The sequence below is a fragment of the Pinus tabuliformis genome, chromosome 3_1 (genome assembly GCF_031772625.1).
Source record: "Pinus tabuliformis cultivar Carrire ecotype Pingquan chromosome 3_1, CPIR1, whole genome shotgun sequence".
Classification (NCBI taxonomy): domain Eukaryota; kingdom Viridiplantae; phylum Streptophyta; class Pinopsida; order Pinales; family Pinaceae; genus Pinus; species Pinus tabuliformis.
The window spans coordinates 418,148,572-418,169,674 of NC_142301.1; the positions used below are offsets into that span (position 1 = coordinate 418,148,572).

The 21,103-nt window shown below is 40.3% G+C and overlaps 1 protein-coding gene across 1 annotated transcript; it reads right to left on the bottom strand.

Moving 5' to 3' along the window:
- Positions 1 to 4,372: 4,372 nt before the first annotated feature.
- LOC149187513 (uncharacterized) lies at positions 4,373 to 5,701 on the bottom strand. The gene has a single exon (XM_089409689.1). The coding sequence runs from the start codon at positions 5,699 to 5,701 to the stop codon at positions 4,373 to 4,375; it is 1,329 nt and encodes a 442-aa protein (XP_089265815.1).
- Between the last annotated feature and the right edge of the window lie 15,402 nt (positions 5,702 to 21,103).

Consider the following 21,103-nt stretch of genomic DNA (forward strand, 5'->3'; position numbering starts at 1 on the left):
TTGTTCCAACATGGTGGGAAAGACCATTGGACTTTTATGTGTGTATATATATGCACCCAATCGGTAGAATGACATTGTCATTCAAAGACTATAAATCCCAAGGACATATGTTATATGGCGCTTTGTAACACTAAGGTCGTTAATTCGTGTCGCAAGTGCTACATGGGAGTAATGTAGAGCATTGAAATATAATACACATATACATATATACAATCGTTGGGGCAATGACGACGAGTGGTATTGCCTACTAATTATATCTGAGAAATATAGTGATCCTTATTGTCCCAAGGTGTCTATCATGGTTACCTTGGTGGGAAGGTGGATCTTGCCCCACACCTTAATGCTTACAACCACATTTGAAGGTTGATAACCGAAACCATAACCGGTATCATGTAGAGAGTGATGTGGGAATGGCGATATTTCACTGACACCATGACATGGTGGTATTAAACACGTTTGGATCATTGTGTATTGATCAACAGTGGAAATCCACCACACAAGATCAATAGTATGCATGGACCCTCCCTTGTGACGTCAGTAAGGAGGCTATGCCCATGCATACCATCGATTTAATTTTTGGGATGAATGGGTAATATGACCATGGACCCCTTAGTGATGTAAATAGGAAAGGGTGCCCATATGCAAACTGACGATATCTTTCAAGGAATGAACAACCAGGATCACGACAAGAATTTGTGCCGCCCTCCCCACCCCCATGATGTCAATGGGAGGGCTACCAGGATCACAGTGGATATTCCCCCCTTTGTGACATCAGTGAGAAGGCTACCCCCACGAAAAAGGTTTATATCCTTACTCAATCGTGACCGATGGATTTCAATATGGCGTGGGACCCACCGCACATGGGTGGTATGGCATGCAATAAGTCAATCTAATAGTTTCCAATTGGGTTGTAATATACGTACATATACATATACATACATACATACATACATATATACATATATACATATATACATATATATATATATATATATATACATATATATATATATATATATATATATATATATATCTATATATATATATATATATATATATATATATATATATATATATATATATATATATATATATATATATATATATATATATATGTATGTATATGTATGTCGTAATTTCTATTAGATCAAAGAAATTACATTCTGTAGATGTCTAAGCATATGCATAATGAGGCTGACTGCCTCCCTGACAGTAGCAAAATAACACAGTTTGTTGTAACCATGTACAAATAGCACAAAAAAGTAATCTGTTTTTGCCTCCACGCAGGGAGTTTACTGGTCTCATATGGATACTGTATCATAAAAACCAGAGATAAGCATGTAAATGTACTCCGCGCAGGGAGACTTAAAAATTATAACTTTACTTAGATAAACCATGCCTGTATCAAAACTGTAAGAGTGTCTGTAATGAAAACTATCAGATGGTTACAGCAGCTGCATCACCGCTGCCTTGTAGAAGAAAAATCCGTGGGACAAAACCAAAACAAAAAAACACATGTGTAGGTAGGATGGGACCGCCTTCATAGCTGTATCTCCCTTTGGGCATGTAGATCAACAAAAGGCTTGTGATAGTGTTGATGGAAGGTTCCATCCACTTCTTCCTATATTAACCAGTCTTCTTCTTGCCTTTGCGCTGCCTGCTTGGATAGGAGGTCTGCCCTTGAGTTGCGCTCCCTGTAAATATGATAACAATCAAATTTTTCAAAAGCTGCTATAAGCCTGTGTGTCTCGTCCAAAATATGTCTCAAAGAAAAAATAGTGCAGATAGATTTTCTGTTGAGCCAGTTGCAGACAAGTTTTGAGTCTCCAAACAGTTGAAGTTTTGTGCAGCGTTTTCCAAGTGCAAAGTGGATAAGGTGTTTGGCAGTAGAAAGCTCGGCATAATTATTTGTGCCCCTTCCCAGGTATATTTGTAATTTGAAGCAGTGATCTTCCCGAAGGAAGAGGAGGGCTTCGCCCCCACAGTCGTCCGCTTGTGCTGAGCCATCAAAATAGGCCCAGGGGTATGATTTATCGATGAGTTCCGGGGAGATGGATCGAGGAGGGGCCTGTGGGGGGTCATCAGGGAGGAGTGCGAAATCAACAAGGATGTGTGTTCTAATGGATGGCCAGGATGGGATTTTTTGGTCAAAAATTGCTCGATTCCTCGCCGTCCAGATAGCCCAGCACATGAGGAGGGGGATGTTCCTATCTTTGCCCGAGTGATTTTCCAGCCAATTCAGCCAGGCTTCAATGATTGACTGCCCTTGCCATTGTTTGAGGGAGGGGGATTGAGAGGAAAGGAGGGACCATTGTTCAATGACAACAGGGCAGGACAGAAAGAGGTGTTCTGTGTCTTCCTCATTGCGCCTACAGAAATGACACCAGAAGGGCCCATGGAAGGATCGTTTTTTCAAATTGGAGCCTGTGGGAATTTTGTTGAATAGGATGGCCCACATAAGCATACGCGATCTGGGAGCAACTTTGAGATGCCATATAGCTTTCCACCACTGCTGATCATTTTCTGGCTGAAAATGTTGCATGAGCTTTTGGTAACCCTCCTTAGGAGTGTATGAACCATTTTTTGCAAGTGCCCAAACTATCTCATCTTCTTCTTCCATTATTCTGATGTGTGCTTGAGTGAGGGCTTCTGTGTAGCTCTCCCATTCACACCGCCACTATTCCGGAATGTGGAGATCTAATGCTGTCTTCCAGGCCTGTTGGATAAGTGTGGAGTTTTCAGGGTCTGCAATATGTGCTATATGAGAGACACCTTGGTCCATTAGATAGGCCGTTAGCTGCGCTGGAAGACGATGGGCATTGCCACATCCTATCCAGGGGTCTACACCTATACGGACTGCGTTCCCCTGATGTATTCTCCAAGTTAGACCCTCCCGAATGAGGGGGAGGGAAGTGAGAACCGCTTTCCATATGTTTGAGTGTCTTCCGCTTCCCCTGTGTTCCCTTCGAATCCAGCTGAAGATGCTTTCCGGGGCAATATATTTTTCCACTACTATTGTTTTCCAGAGGCTATGGGATGAGATTAGCTGCCATCCTAGCTTTGCTGCCAATGCTTTTGCGAATAAATCCAGTCTTTTTATGCCCCACCCTCCCCATTTCTTGGGCCTCACTATGGTATTCCATTTTACCCAGGCAAAGAGGTTCCCCTGTTTGTTCCCCTTCCAAAGGAATCTGCAGCATATCTTTTGGAGTCTGGTTAAGATTCCTCTTGGTATCCAAGCCAAGGACATCCAGTATACAGGGGTTGCTTCCAGCACTGCTTTGATAAGGGTGAGTCTCCCAGCCCTGGTGAGATATTTGTTATACCACACATTTAATCTCTTCTCCACCTTTGCAATAAGCCATATCCAGTCAGCAATTTTGTATCCCCCGTGTTTCACTCGAAAGCCAAGATATTTCAGCCCTTCCTCCATCGGGTGTAATTGAAAAGGGAACCGGTTCCTTATGTAGATGACCTCATGATGCGAGCAACCTGTTGTTGTAAGGGTGGATTTATGAACATTTATAATCATTCCTGTAGCCTTCTAAAATAGATCAAATACATGTTGTAAGGCTGAGGTGTCGGCCAAACTTCCATTTAAGAAGATGAGCACATCATCCAAAAACAGGAGGTGAGTGAGAGAACAATTTTCCATGATTTTTATCCCCATAATCCTGCCCCTTCTGTGTTTTGACGCTATCATTCTGCTGAGCCCTTCCATAATGAGAAGGAACATTAAAGGAGATAGGGGGCATCCTTGTCGAAGACCCCTTTCGGCAGAGAAGAAAGGGGTGGGGGAGCCATTAAGAAGGACACTGTACGGCACATCAGAAATGCAGCTCATAATCCTCTTAATGAACATATAGGGAAAACCCAGATGGGTGAGAAGCATTTGGATGTAAAGCAGGTTTGCCCTGTCGAAAGCTTTTGAGAGATCAACCTTGAGGATCATTCCTTTCAAATGTTTGCTCTGCATAAAGTGGAGAAGTTCTTGTGCAGTGCCAATAGCTTCATGGATCTGACGGTGAAGAAGGGAAGCAAATTGTTCAGGGGATATATGGGCTAAAAGGATGGGCTTGAGCCTGTTCGCAAGGATTTTGGCCATGATCTTATATAGGCTGTTGCAGAGCGAGATTGGCCTAAAGTCATTGAAAGAAACTGGCTTATCGGATTTGGGGATGAGGGCAATGAAAGTAGCTTTGATGGTCGTGGGGATTTTTCCTATGAGGCTGCAATGATTGATCACTTTAAGGAGGTCCTGGCCTAGAAGCTCGAAGAAAGCTAGGTAGAATTCGATGGACCAGCCATCAGGTCCCGGGCTTTTGTCTCTTTGGAAACCCCGAATGGTGGCTTCCAGCTCTCCCAATGTAATTTATTTAGTTAGCTCAGCTGCTTCCTCGTCATCCACAAACCTGGGGAAGAGTTCAACCACTCTCATAATTTCTAGCAAGCTTGCTTCTCTCGGGGCCCTGTATATGTTCCTGAAGTGTGAGGAGGCTAGAAAGGCAAGTTCTCTGGAGGTGTGGACCTGTTGGCCTTGTTCATTTTTCAGCTCCCAGATGGTATTGATCGCTTTCCGTCCATTTGCAAACCGGTGGAAAAACTTTGTGTTCTTGTCTCCTTCCTTGAGCCAGATGGCTCTGCTTCTTAATCTCCAACTTGCCTCCCGGTCTCTGAGAACTTGTGTTCTCTGGTTGATAAGGCCTTCATACATGGCTTTCTGTTCCGGGGAGATGTAGGTTCCCTCCGAATGGGATTCTAGGTCTGCAATTGCTTGCTCTGCATGGGAGATCATTTGGTCATCCTGTTGCCTTTTCTTGTGAGCCCATTCTCTAGATAGCACCTTGATTTCAGAGAGGTTCCTTACAAAGCAAGTAGCTGGATCTTCTGCCTCAGGGATCGGATGTGATTTCCAGTAGTCTGATATTAGTTTAATATAGGAGGAGTCCTGGAGCCAAGTGGAATTGAACTTGAAAGGGGCCTTTTGTTCCTGTTGCCTTGCTCCAACTTGGAGAAAAATGGGTCTGTGATCCGATATCCCTCCACTGCCAACCCATTGCCTGGATCTGGGGTGATTACTGTGGAAAACCTCCTTGATAATAAAGCGATCCAGCCTCCTAGCTAGGTTTTGTTCACCAGTTCGATTGTTCTTCCCTGTGTGTTGTATCTTAGCCGAGGGGATATCGATCCAGTGATGTTCCTCAAGCAGCCGCTCGAAGAAATCAGAGAGCGGGTCGATCTGCGCCATATGTCCCCAGGATTCTGAGAAACCCATAGAGAAGTTCAAATCTCCTCCTATAATTGTATTCTCGGCTAGGAGGAGAGGGGAGCGGAGAAACTTTCGCCAGAAGAGATCCCTGTTGAGGCAAGGCCCATAGACATTTATGATTCTTAATTCCTCCTCCAGGTCCTTGGAGTATATGTCCGCACCCAAGAAACCTCCTCCACCCCAGGTATTCTTCAGATTGATGGAGCAGTTCTTGAAGCCAATAGCTATGCCCCTAGATCGTCCTGAGACATCTATGGCTTGGAAGGACCATCCTGGCATCCAAGAGCTGAGGATGGAGGTGGCCGAGTCTGCTTTGCATAGAGTTTCTTGTAAAAAGATGATGTCAACCAGTTCAGAGAATAAGAGTCGCTTCAGGGCCAGTTTTTTCTCTGGGCTGGCCAACCCTCTACAGTTGAAAGATAAGATCTTCATGGAGGGGGATGGGGGAGGGTGTCCTTTGCTCTAAGTACCCTTTCGATGGTGTGCTGTTTACCCTGGATGACATCGTCCCCAGCTTGTTTCTGAGCCTTGTGGAGGGAGGAAGGTCTACCTTTTCCCTGCTTGGGCGAGAGGATGAGAGGCCCCACAGACAGCCTGATGGCGTCCGGCTCTTTCTGCTTGGTGATCGAGTGGGTGGAGTATCTCGGTGTAGAGTTTACCGAGGGGGAGGGCGAATGAAAGGATAGGGGAGGGATAGAAGGGAGGGAGCAGGAGGCAGATAAACCCGAAGGCTGAGGGATAGGGCATGTCATGTAAAGAGAGCGTGCAGGGGGAAGAGGCGGACGGGAGACCTTTACCAGGTCGAGGGCCAACGGGGAAGAGGGAGGGGGAATCCTGATCGGGGGGGGGGGCAAGAGGGAAGGGAGTGATAAACTCAAAGAAGAAAGAAGCGAAGCAGAGTCTGATAAAGGAAGAGACGTACCCGAAGAGAAGACAACTCCTTTTGCAGCCTTTGAGCGCGTCATAGGAGGAGATGGAGGCCGGATCAGGATCGTTCCTTGCTTCTTTTGCCGAGGTGCAGGTGGCGCTTCCACCGTATCAGAGGTTATATTGTGCTCCACTCTAGGTGCTGCCGCAGCTGGTGGGTTAGGTAGACCTTCAGTAGTGGGCTGGTCCTGTATTATGGGAGCCTGTTGGGCTTTTTGGAGGAGGGGGTAGTCTTTGTAGAGGTGCCCCACTTGGTGGCATCTTCTGCATCGATAAGGGATTCCTTTGTAGTCGAGCTTCTGCTTTCTTGAGGAGGATTTCCACTGTATGGTGATGTGTTCTGGCAAGCCCCCTCTGGTATCTAGATGAACAAGAACCTTGGCGTATGCCATCATCCCCATCGAAAGGTAAGATTTGTCAGATTCCATGAAGGTTCCCAAAGAGTTCCCTATTCTCCTGAAGATATCCTCGGACCAATACTGTAGTGGCAGGCCCGGTAGTCTGACCCAGACTGGCCCGACGCCAATCTGTTTCGTCTCCGGGTCAAAGAGGGGCGTCCATCGTTTGAGTAGTACCGGAGCTTTTTCAAAGTGCCAGAATGATGACAGTACCCAGCTCGTGTGGTCCGCCCTTGCGAACCTTAGTGCAAACCAGCCTCGCACGAAAGTCTGGACAGAGGGGATTTCCGCCAGATATTGGCCCCAGATCTCCGTGGCCCAGGTCTTCAGTTTTTCCGCTGAGATATGCCTGCCCCGTATGCGACCTACAAGTACTCTGTCCGCTAAATCCATAGCGTCTCCCCACTGTATGTCTTCTTCGAGTCTCAGGAAGACGTCCTCAGATCTGGATTTAAAGCAGCGTTGCTTCTTCAAGGGGTGGGAGGACATGCGGCTAAGGTTTTCAGGTGCCCTGGGTCCTACCGGGAGAGAGCTCGGGGGGGGTTAGGGTTCGAACGGGGGGGGGGGGGGGGGGGGAATGGCCTCCGGGAGAGGGGGGATAGTGTGGTAGCTTCCAGAGGGGGCAGGGGGAGCAGGGGGGGGATAGGGTCAACGGGAGCAGGTATCTCCCGAGGGTCAGAAGGCAGATTGGGAAGGGAGGGAAGCCCCGGCTGAAGAGAAGGACCAGTGTCGGTAGGGGAGGATTGGAAGTAATCCGCAAGGAAACTAAGGGAAGCAGGGGATGGAGCAGAAAAGGTGGCCCAGGAGGAGGGATCACCAGGGAGCAGAGAGGTGGGCAGAGACGGATCGGTCGTCTGAGTAAGGTCCTCAAAACGGGCGGACAAATTTTCACTGTACATACCTCCAGAAGTCGAGAACGTGGATCGCCAGATGGAGATTTCTGCCAGCGGGGAGTCCGAGTAGTCCACCTCGTCGATGTCCATGACGCCAACTGCTAGAAACTGCCTCGAATCCAGGTAACCGCCAGAGACCGGCATCGACAGTAGGGAAAGACCATTGGGGCTGTACAGAGCTAGAGATGTGGTTCAGCAAAAGCATAACCAGGTCGTTCAGGCGGGGAGATAGCGATTGTTCCAGCCGTTATCTGTCGGCGTGGCTGCAGAACCCTAGCGCCGGTCGAAAGAGGGTGAAAAACTGGAACGGGGAGAAAAACAAGAGGGTAAAAACGAGGCCGAGGGTGAAAAACGGGATGAACAACCGAGTGGAGAGACAAGAGGGAAAAAAAATAAACCCAGGCTCAGGGACCAAGAAAGGAGTATGGGGTCGGGGGAGGCTACAGGGCCGTAATCGGCCTGCAACCCCATTCATGCATGGCTCCGTTAGGCCATTTCACAGAGCGCCTCCATCCGCTGGCTCATCAAGATCGTGACAAGATCTCTGTTACATTGATATGCCTATCATTTGCAGTGGTGTTTATTTGGCCAATCTATATATATATATATATATATATATATATATATATATATATATATATATATATATTCCATACGACATATCACTTGTAAAGAAGAAGAGTTGTAAATCTTAAATATATTAATTAAAATCCTTCAAAAAGAGAATTGATCAGGAAATAGGATATAATAAACAAAAAAACATTCATCCCATTTTTCTAATACTACAAGAAAAAATGGATTACTAAGTGGACATCTCACTAAGGTAAGTGGAGTATTTACAAGTGGTATCAGAGTAGCCTGGTTCAACACTTGGTCTGGATGTGATATATTCGGGGAAAGTAACAACAAATGTCTGCAATGGAAATTCAACATGATTTCGATAAATCTAGTAAGATAAAGTTTAGGTGTTAAAAGTCGGTCTAAACTACTTAACTTCATGTCTAATTGATATAATGACTCTGTGATTTATCTAAGTAGCAAAAAACTTAGCAGTTGACATGTTTCATTATCATGAATAAATTAATAGTTGTGATTAATAGTTAAAACCTTTTTTGAATTATGTAGGCATGTATATCACAGTTAATGATTTGTTGCTTTGTTGATAACCATATACTAATGTGGATTTATAGCAACTCTATAAGAGTATAACTATGGGAATAATTTTTTTATTTTATTTTTATTACACGCTAACAATTGTGTGTGATTGACAACACATCACAAGCACCAGAAGATAGAGACAAACATATAAATGAGGACCATAATGGTGCAGTATAGTTCCAGTCAATCACAACATGGAAATGAAGAGGTCAAGAAATGAAGAAGAAAGATCAGTTGACCATTGGGGAGGGGATAACTCCCAAGATTAGATAGATACTCTAATCTCTGAGAAGCCTAAGGGATGAAGTTAGAAGCTTCAAGGTAGATAACGAGAGACTAGTGAGAGCTCAAGAGACGTTAGTTTAGATAAATGCAGTCATTCTGCAAAGTCTCTCATATTTACAGAGATAGAGGCAATATAAACTAAGGGATAGCCATAGAGATAGGAGGATCCTTTAAGAGTTAGAAGAGAAAAAAATGGGACAAACAATAGTAGATATAGGAAGAGGGATAGGAAGGAAAGTGAATATATTGTGTGAGGAAATACACCATTGAGAACCCCAAGAGGAAGAACCAAAAATTATATGCATCACTCTAGAAGACCATCTAGTTATACTACCTTCAGGAACCACCATAACTCTCATCATCACCATCAACATAATCAGGGAAGAAAGGAAAATGATTACATGCCTGAGGAATTCAAGAAATCCAAGCCACCCACATTTTATGGGGATATGAAGAAATCAAAAGGGGTGAAAGCTTGGTTGCTTCACATGAAGAAAATTTTCAAAATTAATGATTATTCTAAAAATATGAAAGAAAATATTTCCATCTACAGATTGAAGGGAAAAACCAACATATGGTGGGAATATTTGAAAAATGTTAGAGGCATTGTTGAGGAGGAATTGAATTGGAACGAATTTGAAAATCTCTTCTAAGATTAATATTTGTCTGAGCACTACTATGATGTAACAACCCTTGTTTGATTTCCTATGTAAAAAAATAAAAATTAATAACCAAGGTCACATGACACGTATTCCAAGCTGAATGTTGGGAAAAAACATAGCGATGGGGATCACTGGTGATTAATAAATGGCTATGGAAATTTGCAAAGGCATTAGCAAAGGAAAAGTGACATTAATTGGAATTTATTTATGAAAATAATGGAAAATAGTAGAAAAGGAAGGTGAAAGGTCACACAATTACATGTAGGGAAATTGAAGGAAAATTAAGGAAAATGAAGAAAATAGAGGCATCAATGATAAAAATGCTTCTGAGGATCAGTTCATGGCTTCTATCAGTGTGTGAAACCTTTTGTCAGTTTTATCTTGGAGCTCTCTTCTATTGTCTCTCACTCATACTCTTGCACACTTAAAGAAATCTTGGAGAACTGTTGGAGAATGCTTAGAGCACTCTAGTTTTCATTAGATTTGGAGAAAGAAGGCAAAGGAAAAGTAGGAAAGCACAAGGGGAAAATGGGATCAACAACTACAATGGGATTTCCTTGTAGGTATTGGGTATCATGTATTATTTCCTTCCTAGTTTTTTCATGCATGGTAGATGCATGTGGTTATTTTGTTATGCTATATCATTTGCATGGAGGATTTCTTGAAGTGATAGTTGTTTTTCCTTGCCTTGCCATTTCTTAGATAGCTATAGTGTTGTGGGTTTTCCACCTTTTGTTTCAAACTGGTGCTCAGGTTCCTTATGGTTGTGGGTTGAGTTTCTTGGAGCCATTGGTTGGAACAAATGCTCTGGAACCTTGGAACAACTTGGGTTAAGTTACTAGTCCTGGAGCCTTGGCTGTAAAAACGCTTTAGAGACCTTGGTGGGTTGTGTTACTAGTCCTACAGCCTTGGTTGGAAAAATTATTTGGATCCCTAGAACGCTATGGGTTGAGTTATTTCCTAGAGCCGTGGTTGGGAAATGCTCCAAAACCCCGAAAAACTTGGTAGAGACCAATCTGGTTGGTGTTAGTGATGTCCTACCATAAAGTGGAATCACTGGTTGATAGTTGAGGTGGTTTGGCCTCTGGAATCCCTAGTTTGGTGTTGTTTATTTTATTCCATGAGATCCCACATTCATGCTTGGAATATGGCAAGGGGGTGATTGGATGAAAGATATATTTGGTTCAACCCAATTTATGGTCGAGTGGTACGTGGAAATCCTTGACTTGGTTGGATTTTGCATATGTTAATAAGAACTCTTTTCCTCTTGTATTTCCATAAGTAATTGTACTTGTTATTATGTGGCTTTGATGGTTATTTTATCATAGTGTATATGTTGTTCATTTGCTGGTTATATATTGGTTATATGATGTATATTATCTATGGATCTTGATGTGTTTTCTTTCATTAACGAATGGAATGGATGCATGAGCTAATAGATGGTATTGTAGCTATTATGAGAGGGCATTATACATTCTTGATGATTATTATATAAGTACCAGACCTTTATGTTTAAATATGCATTCATGACCTATAGATTACATGTCCTCAACGTGTTTGATGAAATGGCTATCATGATTAGGCCTGGTTAGGTTAAGTCTTTGATAAAAATTTGTATGAATAGTTTTGTCCTGGTGTCATTATTGATTCTACAAAGTCTCACTAAGTTATGAGCAATGGCATGGAAGTTGCCCTGGAATTTAGGCTCCAAATCCAAGACCACATGCTCAGAACTAGACATTTTAGGTTGCAACCGCATGGATGGGGGCTTTTGCGTGCAGTTGAAGGCTTCAAACCACATGGATGGCTTGTTGTGGAAGTGGTTAACAACCCAGGTCAAAGAAAAGGGTGTCCATATTAGGTTTTGTGCACCTGGGGTGGTTACTCAGCCTCTGAGTGACATGAAGCCCTTGTAAGATGTGTTGAGTTGTCAATTTATCTTCCATAGTCAACCCCACTTCCTTAATGGAATCTAGAAGGTCAGGTCATGTGATAATATCTTCTCCTCTCATATTTACCCTAGCAGGCATGTGAATCTGGGTAAATGTGGGAGGTGGTGTTACATAATGGTATCAAAGCTTTCAGGTTCAACACTTGGACTGCATGGGTGGGATGTGTTTTTCATATATGCATGTTAGTTGTATATGTCTTCGTTATGCATGCATTGTGATAGTAATTGTTGCAGTAGTATCATTATGTATAGGTTGATGATGTTGATCTTGGTATGATTGGCATGTTGATTTTAATTATATACAAATGTTGTGCTAATCCAAATTGATCTTGTAGATGAGATAGCCTCCCCTAAACCTCACTGAGGTGTGTTGATTATGTTTTTATTTGGTTATCTGACATGTATGCTTACAGGAAGTAAAAGATCAAAGATGATAAGAAAAATGGTGGACTAAAATTCACGTGATTCCCCCTACAAATCATATGAGTAGCATGATGATGAGTACTCCCTTGACATAGCAGATACATTGAGAAATTTGAAAGAAGAGATTAGAAGTTATAAGGCAGATAATGACAGGATCATACAGTCACATGAAAGACTTGCTAGGGCATAGAAGAAACAAGTAGAGGTTAATGTAGTCATCCTTTAGATTTTTTCAAATTTTCAAAGACAAGGACCGCTTAGGATCAATCATGGACGAGAAGAAAGGATGAATGGGGCATATAGAAATAAGTCTCAATCAGGATACAAGTTTGAAAGGGGTGATACAATCAGAGATGGTAGGTTCTTGGATACACCTAATAGGAGGGGTAATGACCATGGGTTCTATTTTAGTTCAGGTTTAGAGAGGCAACATTGTCATCACTATCACCATCCATATAGGAGAGGTGAGAAGCGATACTTACTAGAGGAATTCAAGAAAGAAAAGCCTGTTACATTTGATGGATAAATGAAGAAGTTACAGGATGTAGAAGATTGGTTGCTTGGGATGAATAAGTTCTTCATACTTCATGATTACTCAGAGAATATGAAAGCCAAGATAGTTAATTTCAGTCTTAAAGAGAAAGTAGACATTGGTGGGAATATGTAAAGAGTTTCAAAGGAATTTGAGAAGAGGAGCTGACTTAGAGTGACTTCGAGATACTTTTGAGGAAGAAGTATCTATCTCGGAGATACTATGATGATAGGGCAAATGAATTCTATGAGTTTAAGATGGGATATATGACCGATGAGGAGTATACTAGCAGATTCTTAGATTTGTTGAGATATGTGGCTTACCTTAAGGAGGAGAAGGCCAAGATTCAAAGATTCACTAGTGGGTTGTCTATATCATTGAAAGACATGATTGAGTTTCACGAACCTAGATCACTAGAGGAAGCCATCAAAAAGTTGAAAAATTGTTATGAGAAATTGAAGCGTAAGAATGACCTTAAGTAGTATTGGAAAGGTAATGAAAAGACTAGGGGAAAGTTGGATAAGAAGTGAGAAATACCATAGGATACAAGTAACAAAGAGAATGTAGCACCGCACAAGAAGTTCAACATAGATGAAAGAGGACAAGGATTGGAAAAGAACATGGGTGAGGGTAGGAAGCCTTTACATTGTTGGACTTGTGGCAAGGATCATCACAAGAGATATTTTCCAAAACATCAGGGTGGTAGACTGCATATCTACAATGCCTAAGAGGCACATACAATTAGGGATGTTAAACATAGTAATCCACAAATTATGCAGCATTTGATAATAGGCAGGTTGAACATCAGGCATCTATTATCAAGATGGAAGGTAAGCTTTGTGATCAAGTTGTTTCTATTTTGATTGAACTTAGATCTAAATATAGTTATACCAATCCCGAGTTGGCGAATAAGTGTGGTTTGAATAAAGAAGTGCATGCAGAGTCTTGATTACTTCAGTTGGCTATAGGTACTAAGAAAAGAGTTCATCATTGGGTAAGATCTTGTGCATTTGAGTTGAATGGTATGTCTACATTAGAGCATCTAATGTGCTTCCGTTGGGATAATAAAATATGTTATTGCATATGGATTGGTTGTACATTCACAGGACTAAGGTGGATTATTATGATAAGGATATTGAGTTCTTATATGATGACGGAGGGAAGAGAATCTTGCATGGTAAGAAGAAGCCTACACCAGTGAGGATGGTTACAACTATGCAAGCAAAGTGTAGTAGTAGGAAAGGGTGTGTATTATTTGTAGTTCATATTTCCAATGAAAATGGTAAGGATGTCAAGGATGTTGAGGTCTTGAAGAGGTATCCAGTTTTGCAAAAATTTCAGGATGTATTTCCAATAGATATTTTAAAGTTACTGCCTCATAGGTAAGTGGAATTTTCTATCTAGTTGATGCAAGGAGCAACACCAACATCAAAGGAACTATACATAATGAGCACTCCAAAATTAGTGGAACTGAAGTTGCAGTTGAAGGAAATGCTTGACAAGGGATACATTAGGACAAGTGTGTCACCTTGGGGTGCAGTAGTGTTGTTTGTGAAGAAGGATGGTACTCTCAGGTTGTGTATTTATTATAGGTAGTTTAACAAGATGACGATTAAGAACATGTACCCTTTGTCACAGATTGACAATTTGTTTGATCAGTTGAAGGGAGAAGTTGTGTTCTCAAATATTGATTTCAGACTAGGATATCATCATGTATGCATCAAGGAAGAGGACATCTACAAGACTGCTTTCTAGACTAATCATGGGCATTATGAATTTGTTGTGGTTCATTTTTCTTTGAATATTTCTCCAACTACTTTCATGTGTTTGATGAATAGTGTCTTGCATCCTTACCTGGACAAGTTTGTGATTGTATTCATTGATGACATATTGATATATTCCAAGAATGAGATAGATCATGCATAACACTTAGTAGCAGTGTAGAGGTTTCTAAGAGAGCATCAGTTGGATGCCAAACTTAGTAAAAGTAGTTTATTTCAGATAGAAGTACATTACTTGGGAAAAAAAATTTCCAAGGAAGGTAGAGCAATGGACCTAGAAAAGATCAGAGCTATCATGGAATGGGCAACTCGTAGGAATGTTGATAAGGTCAAATCATTCATGGGGATAGTAGGTTACTACAAGAGGTTCATCTAGAACTTCTCACAGATTTCCTATCCTATTACATCATTGTAGAGAAAGGGAAAGAAAATTGAATAGAATAAGGAATGTGTAGCTAGTTTCGAGTAGTTGAAGGAGTTGCTTATAAATGCTCTAGTTCTAAAGATTGCATAACTAGACAGAGTTTGTGGTGTGTACAAATTCTTGCAAGAGAGGACTTGGTGGAGTCCTAATGCAGGAAGGACATGTATTATGCTATGAATTAAGGAAATTGAATGAGCATGAGCAAAAATATGTGAAGTGTGATCTTGAGTTGGCAGCTCTCATTCATGCATTGAAGATGCGGAGACACTATATTCTTGGTAGGAGGTTTGTGTTGATGAGTGATCAAAGTGGATTGAGATACTTATTTGAAAAACCAAATCTAAATGTCAGGCAAGCTAGGTGGTTGGCTACGCTCAATGAGTTTGAATTTGAGATAAGGTACATTAAGGGTAAAGAGAACAAGGATGTAGATTCTTTTAGCATAAGAGTGCAGGTAAATCACATAACATCTATGAGTTCATCTGGGACAGATTTGCAAGACCAAATATTGTAGGCAAGACAGTGGGATGATAGGTACCAACAACTTAAGCACATGTTACAACAACAAGGTACAAGTAAACAAGATGTGGACTATCATCTTACAACATATGGTTTGGTCAAATTTAGGGACAAGATCTATGTGCCAGACAACAGTGAGCTCAAGAAGCTTATCTTGTGAGAATTTCATGTCAAGCCATATTCAAGTCACTCAAGATATCAAAAGACATTGAAAGCGATTAAGAAGTTATACCATTGGAAAAATTTGAAGAAAGAGGTGACAAAGTTTATTGTGAGATGTTTGGATTGTCAACAGGTAAAATCATAGTGTAAGCATCCAAGTGGTTTACTCTAATCTATTTTGATTCCAGAGTAGAAATGGGAGGGCATTACTATGGATTTCATTACAGGTTTTATGAGGACATTTGGATAGCATGATTCCACCATAGTTGTGGTTGAAAGGATGACTAAGGTAACACACTTCATTCTAGTGAAGTCTACAAATTTAGCTAGTGAGGTAGCATAGGTCTTCATCAGAGAGATAGTGAGGTTGCATGGTATTCCTACAAAGATTATATCTAATAAAGATTTCAAGTTCAATTCTAGGTTTTGGAAAGAGTTATTCGTAGGTTTGGGTATAGATTTTTCATTTAGTACAACTTATCATCCACAGATAGATGGAAAAAAGAGAGGATCAATAGGATTCTTGAGGACATGTTGAGGATGTATGTTATGCATCAACAATGGAAGTGGGAAGAGTATCTTCCAATGGTGGAGTTTTCATATAATAATGGGTATTAGGAATCTTTGAGGATGAGTCCATTTGAGGCACTTTATGGATAGAGTTTTAAAACTCACATCAGTTGGAGTAATCTAGTGAACAATGTATTAGACTGGACATGTTGGTAGATATGGAACATGAAATGTAGGTTATTAACAAGAATCTAAAGGTAGCATACGACATGAAGAATAGCTATGTAGATCAACACACGGTGTTTAAGGAGCTTCAGGTTGGGGAATAGGTGTACTTTTGCATCAAGCCCAAGAAGAGCTCCTTGAGGATTGGATCATATGTCAAGCTAGCACCTCGGTATTACGAGCCTTTCAATATCTTTGAGAGGATTGGATGAATGGCCTACCGACTTGCACTACCTTTGACAGTGAAAGTCCATGATGTTTTCCATGTGTCATTGTTTAAGAAGTATGTGAAATATGTTGATCATGTAATTGACTAGTATGTATTGTAAGTGGAATGAGAAGGAGAATTCTAGCCAGAACCTCAGTGCATTTTGCAGCAAAAGATGCTCCTTGTCCGAAATCGAGAAATCGAGCAATTTAAAGTGCAATGGAAGCACTTTAGGCCCGATGAAGTTACATGGAAGATTGTTGATCAGATGCGAGTTATGTATCCTTCTCTATTTGTTGGTTGAGCATGTTCTTTTATATATGTTTTTATGTTGTGTTTTGGTTATGTCTATATATGCATATATATGTAAATATCACATCCAGCTATGCTATAAAGCTCCAATAAGTGGTATGGTGTTCATGATATGTTGGTTGTCTTTAGCAAGTGGATATGATGTAATTGTTGCAACGAGTTATGTTAACCATGGGAAGCATGTGATTTGCTATTTTATAAGTATCATATGAGCATTGAGGATGGTGTTCCCCCAAGGGGGGAGGGGGGGTTGTGACAAACCCTAGTTGATTTCGTATGTAAATAATTAAAAAATTATAACCGAGGTTACGGGACATGTATTCCAAGATGAATGTTGGGAAAAAACATAGTGATGGGGATCACTTGTGATTAATAAATGGCTATGGAAATTTCCAAAGGAAAAGTGGCATTAATTGACATTTGTTTATGAAAATAATGGAAAATAGGAGAAAAAGAAAGGTGAAAGGTCAAAAAATTGCATGTGAGGAGAATTGAAGGAAAATTGAGGAAAATGAAGAAAATAGAGGCCTCAATGATAAAAAAGGTTTTTGAGGATACATTCATAGCTTTTGTCAGTGTATGAAACCTTTTGTCAGTTTTATCTTGGAGCTCTCTTATATTCTATCTCTCATACTCTTACACACTTAGAGAAATCTTGGAGCATCATTGGAACATGATTAGATCACTCTAGTTTTAATTGGGTTTGGAGAAAGAAGGCAAAGGAAAAGTCATAAAGTGCAAGGCGACAATGGGATCAACAACTACAATGGGATTTCCATGTAGATATCGAGTCGCATGTATAATTTCCTTGCTATATTTGGCATGCAGGGTATATGCTGTGGTTATTTGGTTATGATCTATCATTGGCATCGAGGATTGCCTAGATTGATAGTGGTTTTGCCTAGCCTTTCCATTTGTTCGATAGCCATAATGTTGTGGATTTTTCACTTGTTTTTTTATGATTGGTGCTTTGGTTCCTTATGGTTGTGGATTGAGTTACTAGTTCCTAGAGTTGTTGGTTGGAACAAACACTATGGAGCCCTGGAATAGCTTGGGTTGAGTTACTACTCCTAGAGCCTTGGTTGGACAAACACTATTGAGCCCTTGGTGGGTTAAATTACTAGTCCTGGAATCTTGGTTGGATAAACACTCTAGAATCTTGGAAGGTTGTGGATTTAGTTATTAGTTCCTGGAGCCACAGTTGGGGTAAACACTCTGGAGACCTAGACAAATTAGGTAGAGATTTATTTGGTTGGTGTTACTGATGTGTTATCGTGAGGTGGAATGACTGGTTGAGGGTTGAGGTGGTTTGGCCTCTGGAAGATCTGGTTTGGTGTTCTTTGGTTTAGTCCATAATATCCCACATTCATGCTTGGAATGTGGCATGGGGGTGATTGGTTGAAAGATAGATTTGGTTCAGCCCAATCTATAGTTGGGTGGTACATGGAAGTCCTTGAATTGGTTGGATTTTTCATATGTTAATAAGAGCTCTTTTACTATTGTATTTCCATGTGTTTTTGCACTTGTGATTATGTGCCTTCAATGGTTGTTTTATCATGTTGTATATGTTGTTCATTTGTTGGTTATATATTGGTTATATGAGGTATATTGTCTATGGCTCTTGATGTGTTTTTCTTTTTTAATGAACGATTAATGAACGCATGAGCTAATAGATGTTATTGCAGATATTATGAGAGGACATTAGACTTTCTTGACAATTCTCAGATAAGTATCATACCTCTATGTTTAAATATGCATTCATGACCTGTAGATTACATGTCCTAAACATGTTTGACGAAATTACTATCATGGTTAGGTCAAGTCCTTAATAAAATTTTGTATGAATAAATTTTTCCTGATGTAATTATTGAGTTTGGAAAGTATCACTGAGTTCTGGGTAGTGGTATGGAGGCTGACCTGGAATTTAGGCTCAGAATCCTAGACCACATGCTATGAATTGGACATTTTAGGTTGCAAGTACATGGATGTAGGTTTGTGCATGCGGTTGGAGGCTTCCAACTGCATGGATGACTTGTTGCGGGAGAAATTGGGGAACAAGGTTAGAGAAAAGGGTGTACAACTTAGTTTTTTTCCACATGGGGTGGTTACTCAGTGTTTGAGTGACCTGTAGCGCATATAAGATGTGTTGAGTTGTAATTTTGTCTTTTTTAGTTGTCCCCACTTCCTTAAAGGAATCTAGGAGGTCAAGTCATGTCATAGTCTCTCCTCCTCTCATGTTTACCCTAACAGACCAGTAAATCTATGTAAATGTGGGAGGTGGTGTTACATGTGATGGAAAGGAAAAATAGTTCTATGAACTCGAGATGGAGCAAATGACGAATGATGAGCACGTCACTAATTTCTTAGAATTATTTAGATATGTGCCATATTTCATAGATGAGAAAGAAAAAATTCAAAGATATATTAGTGGGTTTCCTATGACATTCAGAGACAAAATTGAGTTGTTGGAACCCCAAACATTGAAGGATGCCATTAAGAAGTTGAAACACTGCTATGAACAAGAAAAAAACAGACCTAAAAGTAAGAGTGTCTAGAAGGAAAGGAACAACGTTGGAAATAAGAATAATTGTCCCAAGAAAACTGCAAAAAATAGGGAAAGTAAGCATCCAACCCATACAAATCAATTTCAGCATAACGTTAACATTGCTGCTAAGGGAATTATGTAACAACCAACATCATAATTGATCCATAAAATATCATGGATATTCCACTAGATAGTTTGTCACAACAGATCTGATAATAATATGTTAAAAATCTGAAATCCTACACTGTAGCAGTGTTATTAAATTTCTAGATCTATAGATTTTATTTTAATTAGTGCATGCATGCGAATGGAAATTATGGAGAAAATAGAGAAAAACAAAATAAAATATCACACACACATAAGACACAAGATATGCTTTGGGAAACCCTTTCGAGAGAAAACCCAACTGGAAGGTAAGGTCACTCTGCTCTCTATCTCTATCTAGAAATATGGTTGTAGCTACACAAAAGTATGGCATGTGGCCCATGGGATTCTATTGCGCACAAATCCTCTTTGTGTACTCTACCTCCTATCCCTATTTTCTATTTTTTCTTAGCTATGGAAAAATTTTACTCGAAATAATGGAATGCATCTTCCTCCTAGTGGCCCAGTTATAACACAACCTGATAGCCTATTAGTTGTTAAGTTTGACTATCTCAACTCTTAACCCGAGTTACAATCTAGACTCGTCTAGAGTCTTTTACATCACAATCATGTGGCTAGCCCATTTTCCATGAATAATGGGGGCTGCCACGACATTCTCTTGGACCATGGTGGTGAAAACAGGAAGGTCAATTGATGAGTGGCATAACTTCTGCATATGGACTTTAATTGACACACTTCTTGTGTCATTGGAAAAATATTTGTGTGTAGAATAACATGAAAAGGTGCACCATTAAAGTAGAAAAATTTTACCCCAAAAAAAACATCGTTTGATGCCTCAAAATTCCCCCAAAAGGTTTTACACCCCGTTTTGCCAAACTGGGCCCCATCAGTAAAAATGATACTATGAGCTGATTTGTAATGACCTGCCTAAAAATAAAATATGAGTATTAGCATACATACGAGACCTCCATACAATAAGCTACGTTTGCATGGACTCGCATGTATCACACTATATGTAAAGTAGTTACTACAGGAGGAGATATAAATTTAAAGTAATGAATTAATACCTCACCAGAGTATCATATATATGATAAGTCCTTAAAACCAGCAGAAAATGTTAATTTTAAATTATAAATTAAAATTTACAATTTAAAATTAATAAAATAATAATATAAATTAATTAAAATTATAAATTTAATTAATTCATTAAAATAATAAATAAAATTTATTAAATCAAAACTACGTATCCAAATAAAAATCAATGAAATCAAATGAGATTTGATTTCATCAAGGTTACACATAACCAAAATATTGACACGGAGATGAGAAGAAGGCAGTGTATGAGGAAATAAACGGGAGGGGGAAAAACCATTTTGGGAGAGGAAAGCAGAGTTGAGAACAATTTTTGGATACTGTAGTACAACTATGAAGGGAACTTGAGTCTTGATTATACTAGAGTTTTTGGGCATAGGGGAATCAGATTGCTTCAATTGGAAAGCTTTATGAGACTGAGTACTTAGGTTGTACCCAGTTTGGTAGGGAGGTTTTGGCCGTTTTAGTAACATAGTCGAGCAAGAATTACAGCACAGCAGACAATTACAGCAGAGCAGACAAATTTGCAGCAGAGCAGACAAATTTGCAGCAAAGCAAATAGGTTGGTATTCATTAGATTAATCTTTCAAATTCAGTATTCAAATTTTCATGTTCTGGTATTAAAAATAAATAAATTTACAATCAGGGTTCTTACATGATCCCTCCACTTTTTCCACTCTGAATGCATCGAGATGGATGAAAAATAATATAATGTCCAATCT

What these genes read in the sequence shown, in the direction of transcription:
- LOC149187513 (XM_089409689.1), bottom strand. Translation starts at nt 5,701, where the DNA reads ATGAAGATCTTATCTTTCAACTGTAGAGGGTTGGCCAGCCCAGAGAAA.